This window comes from Typopeltis vanoorti, chromosome 21 (assembly GCF_054136105.1).
Source record: "Typopeltis vanoorti isolate ZY-2024b chromosome 21, IOZ_Tvanoo_1.0, whole genome shotgun sequence".
In the NCBI taxonomy this organism is placed as follows: domain Eukaryota; kingdom Metazoa; phylum Arthropoda; class Arachnida; order Uropygi; family Thelyphonidae; genus Typopeltis; species Typopeltis vanoorti.
In genome coordinates this window covers 83,354,179-83,378,515 of record NC_143569.1, presented here as the reverse complement: position 1 = coordinate 83,378,515, position 24,337 = coordinate 83,354,179, and the positions used below count along the sequence as shown (strand labels likewise).

The following is a 24,337-nucleotide window of genomic DNA, read 5'->3' as shown; positions in this document are numbered from 1 at the left end:
CTTCGAATTTCTTCACTTCGTTTTGATATTCACTTTGGTTTACGATACTCAGGAGATATCCTTAACACGAACATTTCTGTTTATCCAGCTTCCTGGTTTATTTATTTGTCGCATATTTTTCTTAAATGCAGTAATCCTTTGTAACTATGATCACAATGTTTCAGATATAAGAAACGAATATTAATATTACATGTATATTTTTATGAAATAATAATTCGTGAAATCCCGAGTTGTGTTTCATCTCACTTTCAAGATTGTACAGATGATGTTGTGTGCATCTGCACGCACACATATACGCTAATATATCAGTGTCATATAGTAGCCGACATAAAATATAATATGTATGTATATACATGTATGTCTGAAAAGTACTGTGGATAAAAATGACCAGGGAAAGGGCAGTGTCTAAGATTATAAAAATCATGACTGTCTGATAGGAATATAGTATGGAAACTGAATATAATGTTATTTGAATTAAAGGGATATTAGATCCCACATTGTTTTAAAACCGAATAAGAAACTCAAGGATTGGAATCAGAGAGTTTCATGCCGAATATAGTATAAAAAACTATAAAAGTATCGGCGAAAATTGAGACATAATTATAGTTTTTTATATTATATTCGGCATGAAACTGATTGCAATCCTTGAGTTTCTTATTCGGTTTTAAAACAATGTGGGATCTAACATTCCCTTAATTTAAATAATGTTTATATCGTCGAAATGAAGCCAGTTGGCTCTTTATTTATATATTTAAGTAACTGAATATAATGGTTAAATTTACCATCTCAATCCATAGACCCAATGTGAAGGTCCAGAGTTAAATAACAGGCGAACCTTAGCTCTGAATACCTGGTGTCTTTTCAGAAAATGCTTGCCTACTGAACAACGAAAATCCTTTACCACCAAAGATTTATTTATTATTATTATTAACACTGTAGAAGTATTGCAGATGAAGATATTACACATTAGATGCCAGGAGTATTCAAAACAAATACAAGTGATAATAATAGATAATAAAAAGTAATATAAAAAAAGACTTAAGAATAAAGGACAGAAAATATAAATAGATTAGATGGAAATGTACAGTGTATGTAATCAAGGGTTGTAGCCATGCTGGTTACTATAAAAATTCCCATGTAGGTGATGCAGTCACTAAAATTAAATGGCTGTAGCTATGAGAACACACATATACATACAAAATATAATTGAGACATAATATATATGTCTCAACTATATATTTAGAGTAATTTTCTATAATATGCACTTAAAATAAAAGTCACCATTATTTAATCCCATGAGGTGATCTCTCAATCTTTTTCTAAAAGTGTATCTTGATGCTGCAGACTTTATTTCATTAGGCAATTTATTGTAGCTACTTGTTGCATCTTTATTAAATTGACATCTTTATTTCTTATTAGAAGTGTCTTTTAAAATACAATGTTTCCACAGATTATTACGTGCTAAATAATGGGTTGCTCAAAAATAATCTCACTAAGAAGTTTTGCCTATCTGCCTTCATTAGCACTATTAATAATAAAAGTCAAATATCACAGAACTGGATATATATATATATAGCATTATAAATTATAATGCATATAAAGCATTTTAAAAATCCACTGAAAATTAAAAAAGGTATACATCAGCAGTAACCACTCCTGATGAGTTTATCAATATCTTTTATCAATAAATATAGATTATATATATTTATATGCACAATTGTATACAAGAGTTAATTGAATAAATTAGGAGTGAAATGGATTAGCAGTAAAAATCAATCAGGAAAAGATGAAATTATGAAGCACATGACAGTTGATAGTGATAAGATGCACGAAGAGTATAAAGTGCATTCTATAAAGATTGTGAACACAGTAAAGAAAGAAAAAAAATGCAGCATTAGAGGAGATGTTTGGCCAGTCTGGTGAAAGATAATCAAGAGAATTCTTTTGTTGTGTGGAAAACAAGAGGAAGAATAATTATTTATATCATAATTGTGTAAATGATGCTGTTCAACATGTAGAAGGAAGGCAGTTAATAGGGGAATTATTATTATCATTATATGGGCATCTCCATGGAGGCAGAAGATGCATCACAGGACACCCAAACTATCTGCACAATATCTATCATACCTCTTCTTGAACTCATTTACAGATGAAGCACTTACAACTGGGTCAGGCAGTGCATTCCATTCATCTGCCACTCTCTAGTCCTCACACCCTTGTTAACCACGCTCTTAATTTCTAGGAATGACCTCTTATTCTTTCACCATTATCCCACTGTTGAAATATTTTCCCTGCATCAACCTTTTAATAACTTAAATGTTTCTATCATATCTCCTCTTCTCTGCTTATCAACCAACCTCTGTAATCAACAAACTTTCAGTCTATCAATGTAGGGAGCATTCTTTATACCACTCATCAACTTGGTCACTTGCCTCTGAATCTTTTCTATCACTTCCTCATCTCCAAGGAATCCAGGTGACCAGACACCTGAGCACAGTAATCCAGATGTGGATGTATCAACACCTTATAAAGAGGAATAACAACTTCTTTATCTCTGCATGTTAGTGTGTTCTTCAATAACCAAGTAATCCTATGAGCTATCTTGGCCACCTCGGCAATATGCTCTCTGAACTTCAACTCTCAATCTACTAACACTCCCAAGTCCCTAATTTCTTCAAAAGTTATAGAAAAAATATTTGAGCCTTTATTATAATTCTGTGCTGAAAGGCTAGTAATCTTTTGAATGGAACTGAAGGTTAAATAATTTGGGAATTGTAATCTGAACTGAAGATCAAACATGATTATTTTTCAAGCCACAGCATCTGGTAAGCAGGATGGTAGTCTCATGTTGACAGTGAAAATGAAAGTCATATGCTGTTTTCAACATCATTTCATCATCTACCATTATCATCTGTCATCTTCAAATATATTCCCATTGTGGGATTCAAAGTACAGCCTGTGAAATTGAAATGGATATAAGGAATGCTCATCGGTTCTTATGTTTTAGACTATATAACTTATGGGGTGCGTAAGGGTCAAAGCTGTATAACTGAGAGGAGACCTCCACATAGCCTTTAAAGGAATGCGGAGAACCAACCAGGGCTTCTGACCTAATGTCCAATCCTCACCTTCTCGTGGTGCACCCTGTTGGGTATCTACTTTGATACTGAACGAACGAGGATGGGCTGGCAATTTGGGATTTATCCGACCAAATTGTATTCTTATTGGTTAAACCAAAATAAAAAATGATGGTACAACATGACAAAATTTCATGCCGGCTGGGGCGTCGCCCGGTTAAACAAGGCCCCCGTTGTTTTCGCCAGGGAACCAGGGCGAACAGCGAAAAGTCAGCTACTGGAACAAATCTGAAAACAAACCCCAACTCAACATCACCAGAGTTAAAGATCGGTACTATCAACGTAAGAAGCCTGAATGGCAAAGAAATGGAGCTAGCTGAGTAATTAGATAAGTACCAGATCGACATAATAGGGGTGACTGAAACAAAAAAGACCAAAACTGGTGAGATCTTTCTGAGCAATAAATACAAAATGATATCGCCCGGTTAAACAAGGCCCCCGTTGTTTTCGCCAGGGAACCAGGGCGAACAGCGAAAAGTCAGCTACTGGAACAAATCTGAAAACAAACCCCAACTCAACATCACCAGAGTTAAAGATCGGTACTATCAACGTAAGAAGCCTGAATGGCAAAGAAATGGAGCTAGCTGAGTAATTAGATAAGTACCAGATCGACATAATAGGGGTGACTGAAACAAAAAAGACCAAAACTGGTGAGATCTTTCTGAGCAATAAATACAAAATGTTATATTCAGGCAATGACAATCAAGGAAAAGAAGGAGTAGCCATAGTATTCAACACAAAATATGAGGCTAATCTTCTTGAATGGCAGTCAGTCTCAAGTAGAGTAATGTGGGCAAATATGAGAATGGGGAACTGGACAATGAGACTTATTTGTGCCTATGGTCCCACAGAAGGTTCTACTAAGGTAGAAGTGGAGGAATTTTTTGAGGCTTTAGAAAAAGCAACTGACACAATGAAAAAGGAAAAGTTGGTCCTTGTTGGGGATCTAAATAGTAGAGTAGGAAATGATTGTGAGACATACAAAAATATTTTGGGAAAATTTGGAGAAAAGAGCAAAGCTAATAATAATGGCAAATATCTGTTGGATTTCTGCTCAGGACATGGACTGGTTATTACTAACACCATGTTCCAACATAAAAATGTGCACAAATTCACATGGAGAGAAGAGGCTAGGAATAAGAAAAGTCTCATTGACTATGTTATTGTTGATAGTGATGTTTTCTCCCTGGTGCAGGACACCAGAGGGTACAGAGGATTTGAAATTGGAAGTGATCACTATTTAGTCTTGAGCAGGATAAAATTAAATTTCATATTGAAAGGAATAACATGTAAGAAAGTTTTAAAGCGAATAAAAGTTGAGCAGCTCTCAGATATGAACTGTAGACTAAAATACAGAAATATTATTGAAAAGAAAATGAAAGAGTTTGAGAACAGGAATCAAACCTTGGAGATTCAGTGGCAAACTCTGAAGGAAACATTGATTGATTCTGCCAGAGAGGCATGTGGTGAGGTTGTGTGCAAGGATAAAAAAATCAGAACTCCCTGGTGGACACAGGAAGTTAAAGAGGCAGTGAAGGAAAAGAAGAAAGCATATCAAAAGTTCCTGGCAAATAAGTCAGCTTTTACTCTTACAGAATACTGAGACAAATGTAAGAAAGCTAAACAGTGTGTAAAACTAGCTAAACAAAAGTCATGGGAGGACTTTGGCAAGAATATAGAAAATAAATATCAAGAAGGTGGCAAAATATTCTGGAGGTTGTTGAAGAAGCTTAGGAATGGAGGAAAGAGTGCTGTAAAAGGAATTAGAGATGATAAAGGTGAAATGAAAACAGGAGAAAAAGATATCCTTGAAGTATGGAGTAAGTACTTTGAAAAACTGCTAAATGAAACAAGCAGTGATGACAGCACAGTGATAAAAAAACACTGACCAGGCATGCAGTCAGGAATACATATCCATACTTGAAGTATAAAAAGCCATCAAAGGCTTGAAATGTGGAAAGGCAGCAGGAGTAGATGATATTCGACCAGAAATGCTGAAGTATGGTGGTATAAAAGTCTTACAGTGGCTGCACTGCATAGTTCAGAAAGCCTGGACTGATGGACGAATTCCCGATGATTGGAGTAAAGCTCTCATAGTACCCATATATAAAAAGGGAAATAAAACTGAATGTGAGAATTACAGAGGTATTTCCCTACTGAGTGTTCCTGGCAAGATCTATGCGAGTATACTTGAGAAACGGTTGAGAAGAATTGTGGAAGAAAAGCTTGGTGAAGAACAAGCTGGATTCAGGCCAAATAGAGGCTGTCAGGATCAGATCTTCACTTTACGACAAATAGTCGAGAAAGCATAGGAATATAACAAAGATCTGTATTTAAGTTTTGTTGATTTGGAAAAGGCATATGACAAAGTGCCAAGAGAGAAGCTATTCAATACGCTGCAGTTATATGGTGTCAATGGAGCACTATATCAAGCAATACTTAGTCTTTATTTGAGTTATGAGTTAGCAGCTAGAATTGAAGGAAGTACAGGAAGATGGTTTAATGTTAAATCTGGTGTGAGACAAGGATGTACATTATCCCCTCTGTTATTCATTATCTATATGGATCACATTATGAAGGAATATGGTATTAAACCTGATATCAAAATTGGAGATGTTAATGTCAGCTCTTTGCTTTATGCGGATGATGTTATACTTCTAAATAAATCCGCTACAAGTCTCCAAGATTCTCTCACTAAATTGAATAACTGTTGTAATAGATATGGTATGAAGGTCAGCAATAAAAAGACAAAGACAATGAAAATAGGCAGAATCATTGAAAATGTCAACTGTGTTGTGAATGGAGAACCTGTGGAACAAGTAAAACATTTCAGCTACTTAGGCACAATTTTTACTGAAGATGGTAAACTAAATATAGAAATAGACAACAGAATCAGCAAAGCTGGTATCGTGGGAAGTCAATTGAATAAATTCATATGGAATAAGAAAGAAATTAGTCGGAACACTAAATTTGCTGTATACAAGACTGTGTTCAAACCAATTTTAACTTATGGATCTGAGAGCTGGGTCAGAAGTAAAACACTTGACCAAAGACTAGAGACCGCAGATATGAGAGTCCTGAGAAAGATTAGAGGCGTGAACAGATGGCATCAATGGCAATATCATATTAAAAATGAGGATATTAGGAAAGAACTTGACATTGTCAGCATCCAGGAATGTGTTAGCCGAGCTAATCTCAGATGGTATGGTCACTTAAATAGAATGGGAGAGGAAAGATTAGCAAAACAAGTTTTCTCTGCCAGGTTGGCAGGAAAACGACCCAGAGGAAGACCAAGATATAGGTGGATTGATACGGTACAAAGTGCCTTAGACGATAGAAATATAAGATCTGATAATGTTGGAGTCTTGACAAGTAACAGACTGATTTGGAGGAAAATTGTAGATAGGAAGTTAGTAATGATGTAATTTTTTCATGTAGTACTGCCATATCCTGTACACCCCTTGAGGGTACATGGCAGGAATTTGATGATGATGATGAACTTATGGATTACGTTTTCTTTTCTGTGCTGGATTGGTTGCTGTATGTTGGGCTTCCATTGTCATAAATGAAAGCTTAGCTTAAATATTGGCAGATGCCAGGGAAAACTTTAAGAAAATACCTGTTAATATTCAAGTAATTCTAACCTGATTCTAATTTTTGCAGAGCGATGTAAAGCTTCAGTTTTAAAATTTGTGTGTGGGAGAAGGAATATTTAGGCATCAGAATCAACAAGGAAAATGTTTTGTTTATATTAATGAATCTGAATTTCAAATGCAATAAATTAAACTTAACTCACACAAATTATATAAGTGCATATCTCCTCCACTATATACATTTGCATATTGGAGACCTCGAGGGGGAATGGTTGAAAAAGTGCCATATTTGGTTTCTGGTTTTTCTAATCCATAGTTTATCTGAGCACTACGCCTATGTTTCCAACCTTTCATGGATGGGGATTATCAGGAGTATCAGCTCCACTGTAAAAACAAAAAAAAGAGAGGGGGAGGCAAGCAACAGAACTTATTATTATTATTATTACCCAAGACCTAATGGAGTCAAAGACTCATCTGGGAGGTCCTTTTATCACACACACAGCTCATCATACCGTGCTTTGAACACATTCAAACTCCCTGCAGGCACCACACTCTCAGGCAAGGCATTCCAATCATTTACAACTCTGCATGGAAAAAAACCTGCTTCTCACTCCCCTACTCACACCTTCTTTATACAGTTTCCAGGGATGACCTCTGGTTCTTCCCCGATCTCCCACTATTTTCTGTAGAACTTCTCCAGCATTGATCCTATAACAACCCCTTGCCAACTTATAGCATATCTCCCCTCTTCCTCCTGTCCACCAAACTCTGCAAATTACATCTTCTCAATCTCTCCTCATACTCAACATTCCAGAGGTCAGAAACTACCTTAGTCAGTCGCCTTTGGACCCTTTTCAACATCTCTTCATCTTTCTGAAAACCAGGTGACCAAATCTGGGCACAATAGTCCATGTGTGGCCTAATCAAAGCCTTATACAACATAACAAGAATCTCCCTACTACTACACGTCAATGTCCTCCGCATCATTCCCAGAAGCATTTGTGTTGTCTTCACAATTTTGGCTATGTGTCCCTTAAATTTCAGATCCTTATCCATTATCACCCCCAGATCTCTTATTTCTTCCACCTCCAACAATGTATCCTCACCAAGTATAAATTCTGCATCCCATCTTTGTTTTCCAAATTTTAAAACCTTACATTTTGCAATATTGAACTCACGTCCCCATTTCCGTACCCAATCACTCAATTTATTCAAGTCTTCCTGCAAGGTCACAACATCCTCACTACTCTTCATGGTTCATCCCAACTTTGCATCATCTGCAAACAACTGAATATCTCCATCCAAATCTTCACCTATATCATTAACATACATGTTAAACAGTAATGGCCCTAAAACAGATCCCTGAGGCACTCCACTAGTGACTTTCCTTTTCCTCGACATCGCTCCCCCATACACAACTTATTGATACTTATCAGACAGCCAATCTCTAGTCCAATGCACCAATCTAATATCCAACCCCCATCCGCTCCAGTTTGACTATCAATTTATCATAAGGTACTTTATCAAAAGCCTTTGCGATATCCAAGTATATCACTGTGTATCCTTCTCCTCTGTCCAAGGAAGCAGTCACTTTATTGTAATAAGTAAGTAGATTACTAAAACATGACCTCCCTTTAGCAAATCCATGCTGTCCATCAAAGATGATACCATTGTTGTCAACCCTACTCTGGATCCTAGTTCTCACAAGCTTCTCCAACAACTTAACCACAACACCTGATACACAGATAGGCCTATAGTTTAATGCTTGAGTTTGATCACCTCCTTTATGAAATGGCACAATCTTGCCCTCCTTCCACTCCTTAGGGACTTGACCGAGTGCAAGACTCGTATTAAAAAAATATGTCGACAGGTGTCAACTACCTGGCACATACCTTCAGAATACGTGGCGATATATTATGAAGTCCCACAGCCTTATTAACATCTAGTTTACTCAACTCCCCATACACCTCTTGCCCACTTACAGTCAGTCTCTCCTCCCCATCATCTACTGTTCTCAATCTCTCCATGAAGTCACATTCACAAGATTGAAAGACCTGTATGAACTGCTCATTAAGTATCTCCACCACACATTCCGCAACAGCTGACTTTATACCGTTTTCTCCAATCAATGTCATCCTTCCATAATCATTCTTTCTTTTGCTGGCTACATATCGAAAGAACTACTCAGAATTCTTTTTGGCTTCATTAGCCAACTGCTGTTCATACCTCTCTTTAGCTACCCTCACCAACCAAGTCACCCTCCTTGCCTCGTCTTTGTAGACCTCATGAAATTGATTATTTCCACTTCATTATGCTGCCTCCACAATGTCCTTTTTCTGTGTATCACATGCTTAATTTCTTTATTCATCCATCTCACACCTACTTTATTTAACTTTTTCTCACCCGTGGAATATATTTAGACATTGCATCTACTAGATAGTTTTTGAAAATCCCCCAAGCTGCATTGATCTCTTTTCCAGCTAACTCCTCCTTCCATGTTACACCCCCAAACTGTCTTCTGAGCTCTTCATAATCACCCCCCCCTCCCCTTGTAGTTCCACATATACCCTTTTCTCACAGAGGTCCTCACACTGCTGGCAATCACCTCATGGTCACTCTCAACAATTGGTGGATGATTTGACACCTCATTTATAATTACGTCCTCTGATGAGATGACCAAATCCAAGACCCTCAATCCTCGCGTACCCTCTGTTACATACTGTCTGAGGCAGTTATCCCTCAAAAACTCAAGAAACTCATTTTCTTTACTTCCAGTTGCTATCTCATCATTCCAGTCTATATTGCCATAATTAAAACCACAGATAATGATCACCCGTTTCTTATTTGCTTGGCTAATTTGATTATAAATTTCATTATCACCACCACCACCCACATTTCCTGGTCTATAACAACTGATCCCACCAAGTATTTGATTCCATGCACCTCTATCTCACACCATACTGCCTCAAAACCACTGGTACTATTTCCATCTTGCATCTCTACTTTGTATGGACATAACTCTTTCTCTATCATCAATAGCACTCCCCTTCCCTTTTCTATCCTCACGAAACACATCATACCCTTCCATCTCCTGTCAGGATGTCATCCTCTTCCAACCATGTCTCACTTATTCTGACAATCTTTGGGTGAACAGACACAATTAATGCAACCATTTCATCTGCCTTGTTTCTTATACTTCTAGCATTTATATACAAACACAACAGCTCATTTCTGGATCTACAGATAGTTCCACTTATACCACCCACTCGATGTGTTCTCTCAATGCTCGACTGGGGGCCATTTCTCTTTCTGCTTATTCATTTTAAAATCCTTTTCAATTCCAACTGTTTTATTATTTACACTAATGTCAGTGTTTTGCCATCTGGTTGAAACTTTCTTTTGAGTTCATGAAAGAATTCAGCATTTCTTTCCAAAATATGATTCAGTAATTCAGAATGTACATGATAGGAATGCTTGCTCAGGAACATGATTGTGATGTTACTCTTACTATGAAGTGAGGTGCAGCTGTGGATGAAAGGACAATAGTGGGAGGTTCAAATGATCTGAGAGAAAGCATAAATGCTGTGACAGATTTAAGAGAAACAAGAGGCTGCTAAAACAGAAGAATAAAAAGAGTAAATTTTGAGTATGTTTTGTATTTTATAGGCTTAAAGTGGGGAAAAAGAAGAACACAAAATGTTCTCCTTATATGCACCTCTACGAAGCCCCAAGATTCATCATAGGAAGTTACTCTGTGTGTGGAATAGTACAGGTTAGATGGTAGTTCGTGTAGTGATGTTGTATGGATAAACCTTCATCTGATTCACCTTCAGATGAAAAAGCTTGTATAAGGAGTCTTTGCGTCATGATGAAAATCAGACCGTCTTTCCCACATGAACAGGAGGAGACTTTTTCCTCTGAAAGGCTGCTGTTTTTCATTAGAATGAATGTGAACTAGGGAGTATGTTTAGTATGATGTGAAAGTTTGATAGCCTTGAGGTACAGAAAAAACACAAATTTTCTTATATTCCAACTCCATGGAGTCTCAGCATTCATCACAGGAAACCACTGTATACCATATATCATCACTACATAAACCACCACCATCTAAAAACTAAAGTTTATTTTTGGTGGCGACAGGGGATAGCATGAATCTCAGATGAAAATGTAGCTTGATGAAAGAAGACTGGACAATGTGTTGCGACTAATGTACCTTCTGACTAATGTGAACAAAATAGTAAACATACACCAACTAGCATTAGAAAAGATTCTAGCTTTTGCTGCCTTAGTAGATTCATTTGAGATTCATGCTGTCGCTGTTCCCCACCAAGAATAAACTTTAGTTTTTAGATGGTGGTGGTTTATGTAGTGATGATATATGGTATACAGTGGTTTCCTGTGATGAATGCTGAGACTGCCTTGCATCAGTGGTGAGGCAAGGAGATGATGAGTTTTAAATATGATAATAGTATTAGAGAATGTGAGAAATGTCAGCTTTGCCTCTGATAGGAGGGAGCAACTGCATGGTCATTACTTGGATCATGCAGTTGCTAATATTGTAGTTGGAGTGCCTTGCAGAGGAAATTAATGATTCTTGGGAACTAGTTAAGCAATATTTGGAATCAGCAAGGAGGAATTATATTTCTAAGATTAGGAGAATAAACAAACAGGAAGAAAATGAATAATAAACAGGCGAAAACAGTGAAGTATAAAAAGGGAATATAAAATAGTTTAAAATGTATACTATGAAAGTAGTAAAAAAAGAGAAGCAATGAGCAACTACATAAAGAATACAGAATGCAAACCAAGAAAATCACAGGAAAGCAAAATTAGAATATGGATTTTTCTGTTGTGTGACTAGTAGTAAAAGAAATTACTATAGGAGAATGACTACTAATTTGAGTTAATGGAAGTATGACTGAATCAGCTCATTACAAATGTGTTAAACAGTAGTGATACAGTCAGCATTTCTAGAAGGAGAGGAGAGCTGTGGGAGTAGAAGTGAGAAAACTTAAAGTACAGGGTGTTTCAAAAAGAATGTCCTGATTTGAAAATTGTATATCCCTGCAACCACGAACCACAAATGAATGCGACTTGTACCATGTGAATGGCATTGGCCCAGAGTTTTTTTAACAGATTTTTGTGCTAATCTGTTTGAGAACATGGAGGATGACACCTTCCTACAAAGGTTGATTTTTAGTGATGCAGCAACCTTTCGTCTAAGCAGTAAAGTTTCGCACCACAATGTTCGCATATGGGGACTTGAGAATCCACACGAAATTGTACAACATGAACTTGATTCACCGAAACTTAATGTTTTTTAAACCTTTAAGGCCATAAACCTTTCTAACGGTTTCTGTTAGAAAGGTTTATGGCCCTTTCTTTTTTGAGGAAAACACCGTTATGGGAAATTCCTATCTTGAAATGCTGCAGGGCTGGCTATTTCCACAGCTGAATGAAGAATCTGAAGATTACATTTTTCAGCAAGACGGAGCACTGCCACATTGTAACCTCCAAGTTTGTCGGTTTCTAAACAAAACGTTGCCTCAGCGTTGGATTGGACGCATGGGATCCCATGACTTGGCACTACACTCTTGGCTTCCAAGATCTCCAGACATCACACCTTGTGACTTCTTTTTATGGGGGATATGTAAAAGACTGTGTTTATGTTCCTCCATTACCTGCTGACTCGAATGAGCTCAGAACTGGAATCACAGCTGCAGTAAATTCTGTGACAGAAGACACTTTCAGATGTGTTTGGGATGAATTCAGCTATCGGCTTGATGTTGTCTGTGCAGCAGGTGGAGGGCGCATTGAGCATTTGTAATTGTGGTGAGTGAAACTTTATGCCTTACTTCATACTTGGTAATTTATTTTGTAACTGTACTGCATTTTCAGTATTAAATATAATTATTTGAAATCGGGTCATTCTCTTTGAAACACCCTGTATTTAGAATATTGATTATGCTAGCTGTCAGTAAGACTGCAAGATCAAATGAGATTTCACCTCATGTTTTCCATCAAGAGGTGGAATTGACAGTACCCTCGACTTTGTTATTTAATGAGAGCCTTGTTCTTGGAAGATTTATCAGTGGAATGAAAGGAGGGTAAAGTAATGCAGTGACACAAAGGTGGTACAAAAAGTGTATGTATGTGTGTGTGTGTGTGTGATATAACTGATTGACTCGACTGAAAGACATTTTTGAAATAGATTAAATGACTATAAGCTGAATTTTTTTTAGAAGTATTATATATGTTACCGCTAAAGCTCGAAAGCCGTTAATGTGCACATTATCTAGCTAATCTGCAGATTAACTGATTTGCTCCGTTGACGTGCGGAATCAAGAGTTTTCCGCATTTTACCTAGGTAAGAGATAGGTAAGTTCAAAAGTTTGTTTCTCTCATTTCCTTTCCCTACTCCTCCCTCCCTCTCCCTCCACTTTTAGTTTGGTTTTTTAATAAGTAAACATAATTTTATCATATGTTTTGCAAATTCATTTCCTTAATTGTAATATTTTAAACCGTTTGATTCTTTGTATTATAGTTTTTTAATTGATTGATTCTATCAACTAATTTGTTGATTGTTTGATTGTATTAACTTGATTCTTTAGATATCGAAAAATAAATAAATAACATTATGTTAATTTAAGCGTACAGAAACATTGCTGTTGTTCCAGCAAAGATCTTATTTTCACTTTAACGAGTGCCTAGTAGGTAATGTGCAGATCATCTAGGTAATTTGCAGATTACCTAGGTAATTTGAGAAATGAAACAATTTTCCGCATGTTAACGGATCACTCTAGTTAATCTGCACAATACCTAGATAATCTGCAGAATAACTGATTTCTGCACTTTAGCGGTAACATGTATATATATATTTTTTTGTATTTTTTTTGCTGCTTGATATTCTCCTGGAGAGATATTGTTTTGTAGGAGGTTTCACATTGTTGATAATAAAAATTGATTACATATTACATACAAAGTAAATTAGCTTTTTGAGTAGGAAGGAAAGAGGTAGGCTTTTCTATTTTTGTAAGTCACAGTTCCTTTGGAATGGATTTTGGGGCATCATGAAATTAAAACCCTTATTAAGAATATTCTTTCAACATTAGAAAGGTTGTAACTAGATTTGTTAACAATAGTTAACAAATTATTATTATTATTATTAAGAGAGACCTCCAGGGAGTCAGGTCATCGAAGGAGGTACATACTACACACCAGCTATCACGTGTACTTATTCTTGAATTCATTCACACTGCTTGCACTTACAACATCCAATGGCAATCCATTCCAATCACGCACCAGCCTATGAGAGAAAAATCTCTTGTTCTTTCCCCACCTTCCATAAATTGAAAAATTCCATCAACTGAAATCCTGTAAGACTCATTCAGAAGTTTGTAAGTCTCAATTACATCACCCCTCTTTCTCTTGTTTGCTAGTGTCTACAGTGTACAAATTCTCAATCTGTCTTCATAACCAGTATTCTGCAATCCTGATATCATTTTTAACACTTTCCTTTGCACTCTCTTCACTATATCAGAATCATAAATTTCGGCTTATAGTCATTCAATATGTTTTAAAAAAAATAAAATAAAATAATAATAAAAAAAAACGTGTATATATATATATATATACACATACTGTATGCCCACAGATACGAGACCCTTCGACACTTCTGCGTATGTCACAAGAAGGAGAATCCATTCCATAATAAGGTAATCAATCTGTCTTCTGGGATGAGTTTGTTTATTATTACATGTCGGAAAATTTAGCTTTTCTTTTAAGAACATTGTAGTGTTTAAACTGCTAACTATTTTGCTTGTGTAACAGTTGGAAAAAATGTAAGTATAGTATTAACAAATTTAAAAAAGGTATAAAATAAAAATTCATTCCTTCATTTCTTTCTCCCCTTCAGCATGAATTGACTATTCTTGGCAATTCGCCAAACTAGGTTCTCGGAAGTGTGGGCATGCAATATATATATATATATATTTATTTATTTATTATTATTGTCATTATTATTATTATTATGATTCAGGCCTCCAGAGTTAAAAGACTCATCGTGAGAGATCCTTCCAGAAAACACAGTCTATCATACCATTCCTTGAAGAACTCAATCAACATTCATGCTCTCATCACTCTATCAGGCAATGCATTCCACAATTCAACCACCTTTTATGCAAAGAAACCACTCCTCACCCTTTTGCTCACTGCTTCATTTCATAACTCCTCACCCTTTGTCCTCACTCCTTCCCCTGTTCCACCAAGTGAAATAACTCCCCAGTGTCAACTCTGGGGAGATATTCAATATATATTGAATTAATTCAATTCAGTATATATTGAATTAATTCAATTCAATATATATATTGAATAATTATTAAGTTAAGGTTTTGGAGCAGTTAGGATTATGATACGAGATTGAATGAAAGCATGATTCTTTGAGAGCCAGCACATGCTTGTTAAAAACTTGTCATACTATACAAATCTAGTTATATTTTATAATAAAATAATGATAAAAGTGGATATGAGGATCTATATGCCATGTGTATTTTTGAATTGTGCAAAGGCATTTCGTAATTTCTATATGGAAAATTAGTGTTTATACTGTAATAAATGGGTGTCGAATAGTGGATTGGATAGAATGCTATGCAATCCACTGTCTACAATCACAGAAGCAATTGAAGATGGGTAGAAGAATTTTACAATAGATTGCAACAAGTACTGTACAGTATTAGATAAGGTAGATTTTCTCTTGAATGGAATGCAGAAATGGAAGAAAAGAAAAACGAGACATGACTGGAAAATTTCAACTGAGGATATGAAGAAGAAAGGAATGTTGGAGTTTTGTGTTGAGAACAGTTTCTTTATTGTAAACATTTACTTTCAACAATATACAGAGACTTCACCAATAGTAAATGCAGAAATCAGATAGATTATATTGTTGCCAACAGAAGGTGAGCAAGTGCTATCAGAAGCAGTAAAAAGCAGTCTATCTGGTGCAGACTCTGGAAACAGTTTATGAATTATTGCTAGTTGAAGTTAAAATCGAAATTAAGAGCTAAGAAAAAAACAAATAAAACTATATCATATTTGATTTAAATCTTATAAATGATGCATTTAAAATAGAAGTTGGAAAGTAATTAAAAAGTTTGGATAGGACATCGTGAGAACCAGGGGCACGCCAAGGGTATTGCCACCCAGTTGCAAACTTTTATCGGCCGCCCCTAATACTGCATTGTATAATCCAAATTAGATATTAGCTACATAAAATGTCACCCTATCAATGTTGCCGCCCGGGTGCGGTGCACCCCTTGCACCCCAGGTTGGCATGGCCCTGGTGAGAACTTTGGAATGAAAAAAAAAAAAAATGGTAATAGAAGCAAAGAAGAATCTAATTAAATCAGTGAAAAATAAATTATTGTAAATGGCTGTCAGAAGTAGCTATTCAAGTAGCAAAAGAAAAAGTTCTTCAGGGAAAGATGAAGAAAAACATCTAAAAATGGTGCAGAGGAATTGAAGAAAGTAACATTTTAGGTAGAACAAGAGATTTGATTAGAAGGATAAGTGAAGTTATAGGGAAGGCTATCTCTAGATTAGGAGTAGTAAAAAGTGATTTGGGAAAAGTTTGATAGAAGAAGTGAAAAAAAAGATGGAAAGAGTATGTAGAGGATTTGTGAAAGATAGTAATATTGAAGGAGAATTTGAAAGGAGAGAATTTGTTGAGGAACCTGTGAAAAGTAAGGTGATATGGGCTGTGAAATACCTGCCAAAAGGAAAAAGCTCTGGAGCTGATGCATTGTCAGTGGAAGTTTTGAAAGCAACTAGGGATGAAGTAGTGAATATATTAACTGAAATTTGTCAACAATTTGCAAGAAAATATACTGACTTATAGACAGTGGTGGCTTGTGGGGGTGCTGCAACTTTCAAAATATACATACACACCGTAAGTATACGTGTTTGGATAAAATATCAAAATTATGGTAAAAATTTTAAAAAAAATTAAACATGAAAAAATATTGTTTATTATCAATAAAATTATACAGTTTGGTATAATTTAAAATTACTTAAAAATAAAATATATTCTTATCAGTCATGAAAAAATATTGTTTATTATTGATAAAATTTTATAGTTTAGTATAATTCAAAATTACTTAAAAATAAACTCCATTCCTTTAATTGTAATTAAAGGAATGGATTTACAATTTTTGGACATTACAATTAAATCCTTTAATTGTAATGTCCAAATATTTAAAGAGATGAAGTAAACATGATAAGCACTACGAACACTCTACTACTGTTGCAAACTGCATATAAACAACAGTGGAACTATGCGATGGACAGTGCCGCATTATGCTAATAGCTTGCATCTCACTACGATGCGCATATGCTTGACCTTATAGCAATATGACACTGTGGTAAACACAGTGCTGCTAGCGTCCTTCTTCCTCCTAAGTGCTACAAGATGGATTTTTATTATTTTTTTATACAAAATAAGAGAATTGTATAGATTGTTGATGATGAAATTAAATATTACAAGCAAATATAAATAAATTAATAAATATATTTATATATCGAGAAAAACTTTGGGTGTTACTGTTCTGCAGTGCCTATGCATGAGCTGCCCCTTTTTATAGATTGGAAAACATCGGTATTCATCCTAATTTAAAATTTTAAAAAAAATTAAATCCTGGATAGTGAAAATTACAGAATCATTGTTTTTGTTTCAAATGCAAGTAAAGTTATACTGAAAGTGAACAAGAAAAGGCTAGAACCATATGCAAATAGAGAAATGCCAGAAGTTTCAGTATAAACAGTCTATGAAGAAATAGACAAAGGGAGAGTGGCATGGTTGTATATTGTCGCGCTATCTTTTTAATATTTATCTTCTCTATACTATAAAATGATAAGCTGAAATTCGAAACAGATTGTGATGTCGGCTTGAAACTGATGTAGGCTGTAACGTTTTTGTGTAGCATTTTTGTCAAGTTATTTGAAACTCAGGGGTTACCCTGAGTGTCGAGTCTTCAAAATTCGAGTCATCGGAATTCAAGGAGAACCGGCCTACCAGTCCGAAACACAGGGGAGTTGGGTGCCGTAGGCACCAATGGTGGGGGGGAGCCCCCCCCTTTAAAGACTCGACACTCAGGGGCTACCCTGAATGTCGAGTCTTCAAAATTCGAGTCATCAGAATTCAAGGAGAACCGGCCTACCAGTCCGGAACACGGGTGGGGTGGGCAGCGTAGGTGTCAGGGGACGGAGCTCCCTAGCAGTAATATATTATGAGAATGGATGACTTACACAAAGACTTAGCAGGAATTAAAATGGGTGGCAGAAAAATAAATAATTTTAAGATATGCAGATGATACAACCCTATGAATATCTAGAGTAGTTAATTCTGTTAGTTAAGAGAGAAAGCAAAAAAAGCTAGGTTCACAATTTAAACATCAGCAAAAAAAAAAGAGTGATGAGAATTTTGATGAATTTATGATTGAGAGAGATAAAATAGAGGTGGTTATTGATTTATGATTTATTGGGATCCACAGTAATAAATGATGGTAGATGTGAAGATGAAATTAAAAGAAGAATAGCTATGAAGGGGAAAAAAAAGTTAAACTTAATTATGAACAAGAAAGATGTTGTCAAGGCCATGAAAGTTAGAATTATTAAAGCAATGGTATTTCTACTAGTGATGTATGGATGTGAAAGCTGGATCATTAAGAAGAAAGACAGAAAGTGAGTGGATTCCTTTGAATTATGGATGTGGAGGAGACTATTAAGAATCCCATGGACCACAAGAATAACTATTAAGGTTTTATAGATGTAAAGAGAAATACTCCTTGGAGGCAATGATTGCTAAACAGAAGTTAATGTACTTTACTTTAGGCATATTATATGAGCATATGAATGATTGGAAAAAGTTAGTTGTTTGGGAAAGAATGAGGGCACAAGAAGGAGAGGAAGACAGCAAAAGAATTGGATGGATAACATAAAGGAACTTATTAACATGAACTTACAGCTACTGAAAAAAAAAAAAAAGAAAAGACAAGAGACAATAGCCAATTGTCAGAAATGACTGGATGACACATAAAAACAACATGATAGGTATTATGTATTTCAGACTATGGACATGCCAGAATAATGATAAATAATAATCATAATAATAACTATTCTAGTTTCTGTTTAGCTCATATTTACTCTCACAGCTGTACATTCTAACAATATTTAATCAGGATTTGTGTGAAAAAATTTATTTTTAAGTGAAACTTTTGTGATTTTAAATTATTCTGCCTTATCTCTTTTTAATTTATTCTAGGAAACAGGAATTTTCTGATAAATATGCCTGTTTTAGAATTTATGTCATCATTGCAAAATAATCCATACTTTGGAGCAGGATTTGGACTTGTAGGTGTTGGAGCAGGTCTGGCTGTACTTCGTAAGGCTAGCCAAGTTGCTTTGATTCTTTTTCGAAGGCACTTCATGATGACTCTTGAGGTACCATGCAGAGATAAAAGCTATCAGTGGCTGCTGCAGTGGATAACCCTAAATGCAAAAAATACCCAACACATGAGTGTCGAGACTGCATTTCATCAACATGAAACAGGGAAAATTTCAGCTCAGTTTGACTTTGTGCCAAGTGTTGGAACACATTTCTTTAAGTATGTTTTATAATTAGTATTTGTGCACAGTTTCTTATAATGATAAAATTTAAATGTTTATTATTCTTCTAATAGAGTTGAAATTAAAATACATTATGAAATACAGTTGAATTTACACTTACCAGTTTTATACAATGTTCTGATGTTTACATTTGAGATGTAAAAATGTCTTCCTGAGGACTACACAGCCATCTCACCTGTCCTCTGTGGTTCTGGGTCAGGAGTGTGGGCTTCCCCAAACGTGGTAGTATTATCATTAAGCTTCGATTTCAAACTATAGAACAGTATGCCAATCTTCTGTTACAGTTGCAGCAATAACCAGTACTTGGCCAGAGTTGCCAACCATCGATTGGGATATGCCAATTCATCTGCCTACCAGATCCTTCTGTCATTGATAACACAGTTGTTCTTCCATCTGGCAAAGGGTTTTCTAGCTGTGCTACAGTATGTCATGAACCTATTTTTTTGGGGGGGAAAAAAAGTCGACCAATTTTTTCTGAACTATTAAAAATGGTGAGGATAAAAAACATTCCAACTCATCATAAAAACTCTCAATAAAATATATGCATACACACATTAACTACATTAGTATGTTTTTAAATTCTGATCAGTACCTCAACATTAGAAGATGGGCAGGGCCAGTGATATTATTATTATCATCTAACTTCCATTGAATAAAAATATGAGTCTTACATTGGACCAGGTTCCAAAGGAGTAGAAGAAAGGCAAGATTCTAGCTCTTCATAAGGAAAGTGACAGAACTCAAGCATCAAATTATAGGCCAATCTTGTGTCAGGCATTGTGGTTAAAGTGTTGGTGAAGCTGGTGTGAATAAGAGAATCATATTGTCCATGATTCAGAATTGGATTGACAGCAGCGGGCATATTGCAATATTATCTTGATAGATAGTAGATTTGCTAAAGGTAGGTCATGTTATTACAATAAGGTGACAGCTGCATTGGATGAGAGAGATGGATACACAGTAGTGTATTTAGATTTTGCAAAGGCTTTTGATAGATTACCACATAAGTTGATAGTCAGACTAGACCAGATAGAATTGGATATTAGACAATATTCAGTCCAATGCACTAGCAGAATTAGATAAGGAAAATGGCTACATCATAATACTACTGGACTTGGAAAAGTCAATGCACAGAATACCACTCAGAAAACGTATATAAGATGGATCAAATGGGAATGGATACAAAGTTGGTGGCATGGATAAGGACAGAGAGATGCCAGAGAGTAGTATATGGTGGAGTGGAATTTAGAAGAATGAAGGTGACTAGTGGAGTGCCTTAAGGCCATTACTCTTTAATTTGTATATTAATGATATAGGGAATGATTTAAGGGAAGATATTCAGTTTGCTGATGATGCAAAACTGAAGAGGGCAATGATTGATAAAAGTGATGTAGATATCCTGCAGGATAATGGTGGTTAATATAACGTTGCAAAATTATGCATGCTAGAATGAAAAGAATATATACTGCAATCACATTACTGGTTGCAGGGAATTTATGAGGTTAGGAATATGGGGATAATGGTGGACAGAGAATTGAAGTTCAGCGGGCATATTGCAAAAGTTGGATAAATAGTTCAAAGGATTACTTGGATTGAAAAGTAAAGATAAGGAAGTTGTTATTCCTCTTTAATAAGACTACGAATAGTTTTGGCCATCTTGACTACGGAACACAAATGTGGTCTCCCAAATTTCTAGGGAATCAGGAGGTAGTGGAGAGTATCCAGAAACGAATGACTGATCTTGTCTATGGAATGTATTATACTGAGTATTCTCTATGAGGATAGATTGAAGGGGGTGTGGGTTGCAAAGTTTAGTTGATCTAGGTAGAAAAGAGGGAACATGATGGAAACTTAAAAGTGAGTAAAGGGATTCTATAGGATTGAAACAAAAGAAATTTTTCAATACACAACGAATAGAGAGAGAACTAGGGACCCCTAGAAGTTGTGTAAGAGTGTGATTATTGGTGGATGTATTGCCAAAGGTAGTTGTGAGTGACCTGTCATGATGAGTTTAAGGAGAGGTATGATGGGTATTATATGTGTAAAGGTGGACACCATGGAGATATCTGTATAATAATGATTATTATTATTTTGAAAGTCTGTTAAATGAAACAAGAAATGACAGAAGAGTGGTAGAAATTATTCAAAAGAATGCAGTCATGAGTACATATTGATATGTGAGTTAGAAAAAGTCATGAAAAACCTCAAAATATGGGGAAGGCAAAACACCGAGTACCTCAGGGTACTCGGTGTTCTGCCTTCCCCATATTTTCTCGGTGTTCTGCACTACGGCCACTCAATCTCCTAGATTCCACTCCACTATATACTACTCTCTGACATCTGTCTATCAGCATTCCCCCTATCCATGCTACCATCTTCCTATTCATTTCAGTTTGATCCAACTTTTCTAATAGTTTTCCATGCAGTCTTTTGTGAAATGCCTTTGGAAAGTCCAGCAGTATCATAGTGTAGTGACTGTCACTCTATTATAAAGTGTTAGTAAATTGCTAAGACAGGCCTACTTTTTACAAAGCCATACTGCCCATCATAGTGTTGTATTCCTATCTACCCACTGCTGGTTTTTACCACCAGTGGGTAGATAGGAATAAAACAGAAATGAAATAAATACAAGTTTTCCAACACTTTAATCACCACTCCTAAGATATTAATTGGTCTGTAATTTGCTGCTTATGTCATGGAGTGACCTTTATGTAATGGAACTATCTTACCCTCTTTCCACTCCCTTGTAGCCTTGCCAGAGCTGAGACTTACTGCATTTGTCTAAATTATATTCAAAAGAGCCTATTATAGTATACATGTTTCTAATCGTATTGTCCTGCTTTTTTTGAAGCAGTTCACCAGCATCTCTTTTGTAACCCCCCCCCACTCAAAAAAAAGGTAGCATGGCTGCTTTACCTTACATGTTTATGCTCATCATTTTAGTTATTAATATACATATTTTGGCTTGAGATTTATAATTTTCAAAATGATTTTTTCCCTTATATGTTCTGATAATGATTTAATTATTTTAATGACTTGTTATATTCTGAGGTGTTATATTCTTCTATGAACTTTACTTTGTCAGTTGCCATTTTTTACACCATCCAAATCAGAATGACTGTCTGTCTATAGTAAATATTTGGAAGCATCTCATTCTGATAAATAGCAAGCAGTAATTCTCCTCTTTTTTATTTATTTGTTTTATTTCATTTTATTTTATTAAAAAAAATCTGCTAATGCCTTTTATTCTTCTATAGGGAGTAGGTTAGGTCATTTTAGCCTTATCTAACTTTTGGAGACTGAGGAAGCAGTTCATTCTCCACCAGTAGCCAGTCAGAGATAGCTTGCCCCAAACTATCACTAATTATATATGGCATCTAGTGAAGAGTGGCAGCCAGCTAGTGCTGCCATCTCATGGTCCCTAGTATTAACACTATTATTAACACTATCTAAAATAGTGTGCATTCTCTGGTTGATTTTCTTGAGTTTACAGGCTGAAAAAAACAAGTTTCAAGATTAAAAAAAACTTGCTTACTCATGCACCCAAGATTGATTAATTTGGGAACCTGTTGAGGAAGAGATTAGAAAAAGTTCCTCAGTCAGTGACTAGAATTGAACTTTCAATGCTCTTTTTTTAAGCAACCTAATGCTATGGACACACACATGCCACTTCCACTGAACTACACAGACTCTACATAGGTCTTTATTATTATTATTATTATTGTAGTTTATTTTTATTTATTTACCATCTGTTGTGTGGTAGCACACTAGCATATGTCTAAATCTGTCAAAGGAAATAACAATCTACTGTTCATACTCCATGTTGTGAATTTGCTTGTGCATTAATAATGGCCTGTTTGATTCAGGCTGAAATATCTGCATTAATAAATTATTATTATTAATTCTTGTGTTTATATGTTTCTAATAACCATAATTTTGTTTTCAAGACTCATATCTCTTTCATCTTCTTTAGGAAGCTTATAACCTGATCTTGTTATGTCTTTGTAAATAAATCTTGATTTTGTGATTGCTTTTATTGATATATTGTCAGCAGCAGCCGTTTCAGAAACGGTTTCCACCTTTATTCGAGATTTCTATTGAACATCTAAATATATTGAGCTTCTGAGAGTGCTACTGCCTTGAAAAATTCTCAAACTTTTTTGATTTCTGTTGTATATTTTATTTTTTTTATCTGCTTATTCTCTTTGCACTATATAAATTAAAAAAAAATTCAAACTTAAAATAAAATTGGAATTCTACTTAATAAAAATTAATATGCTCATGTCTGTATAGTACACATATGCTTATATATAAATTAGCTTTTGTTAACATTGATTTTAAATGTCAAGAAATTAACTGAATGTTAGTCATAGGTCAGGAAATTTTTTTAAAAAAACATAGATCACGAATGTGTTAAAATATAAAAATGCAACTAACTCGGGAACTGGTCTAAAAAATGCTTAGAAAATGTTCCTCTAGTTGGCAGCTAGATTTCAACCCAAGTTTTCTTTCATGCGGTCAAGCGCTATGGAGTGCAAACCCCACTTCCACTGAGCTACACAGGCTATTTTGTATATATATAAATTAAAAATAATATTAATATAATATAATATAATATAATATAATAATTTAAAAAAATTATATAAAAAAAATATATATAAAGCCCTAACAAAAGATAACTTTCAATTCATGTGAAAGTTTATGATTCACATATACTAGTAATAGCTGTATGCTGGCTGGACTGGACAGAGGAATAAAAGATTTCAGAATAGAAAAGAAAGTAAGACGTTCTTATTGCATGTTCTTCCCGTATTTATCAATAAAATTACTTATTCAAAAATTAGTAGTAATTTTTGAATAAGAAAAAACAAGAAACAATAGGAAAGAGAGTTATATACTGTATACTCTTTTTTGCAGGCTTGTTTTATG

General features: G+C 35.2%; 1 protein-coding gene across 1 annotated transcript in view; it reads left to right on the top strand.

Moving 5' to 3' along the window:
* Positions 1–24,337, top strand: part of Bcs1 (mitochondrial chaperone BCS1) — a 71,972-nt gene that overhangs the window by 136 nt on the left and 47,499 nt on the right. The window contains exon 2 of the mRNA XM_090410906.1: positions 19,044–19,386. Coding sequence (XP_090267032.1) covers positions 19,067–19,386 — 320 coding nt within the window. The 5' untranslated portion in view covers positions 19,044–19,066. The remainder of the gene's footprint in view (positions 1–19,043; positions 19,387–24,337) is intronic.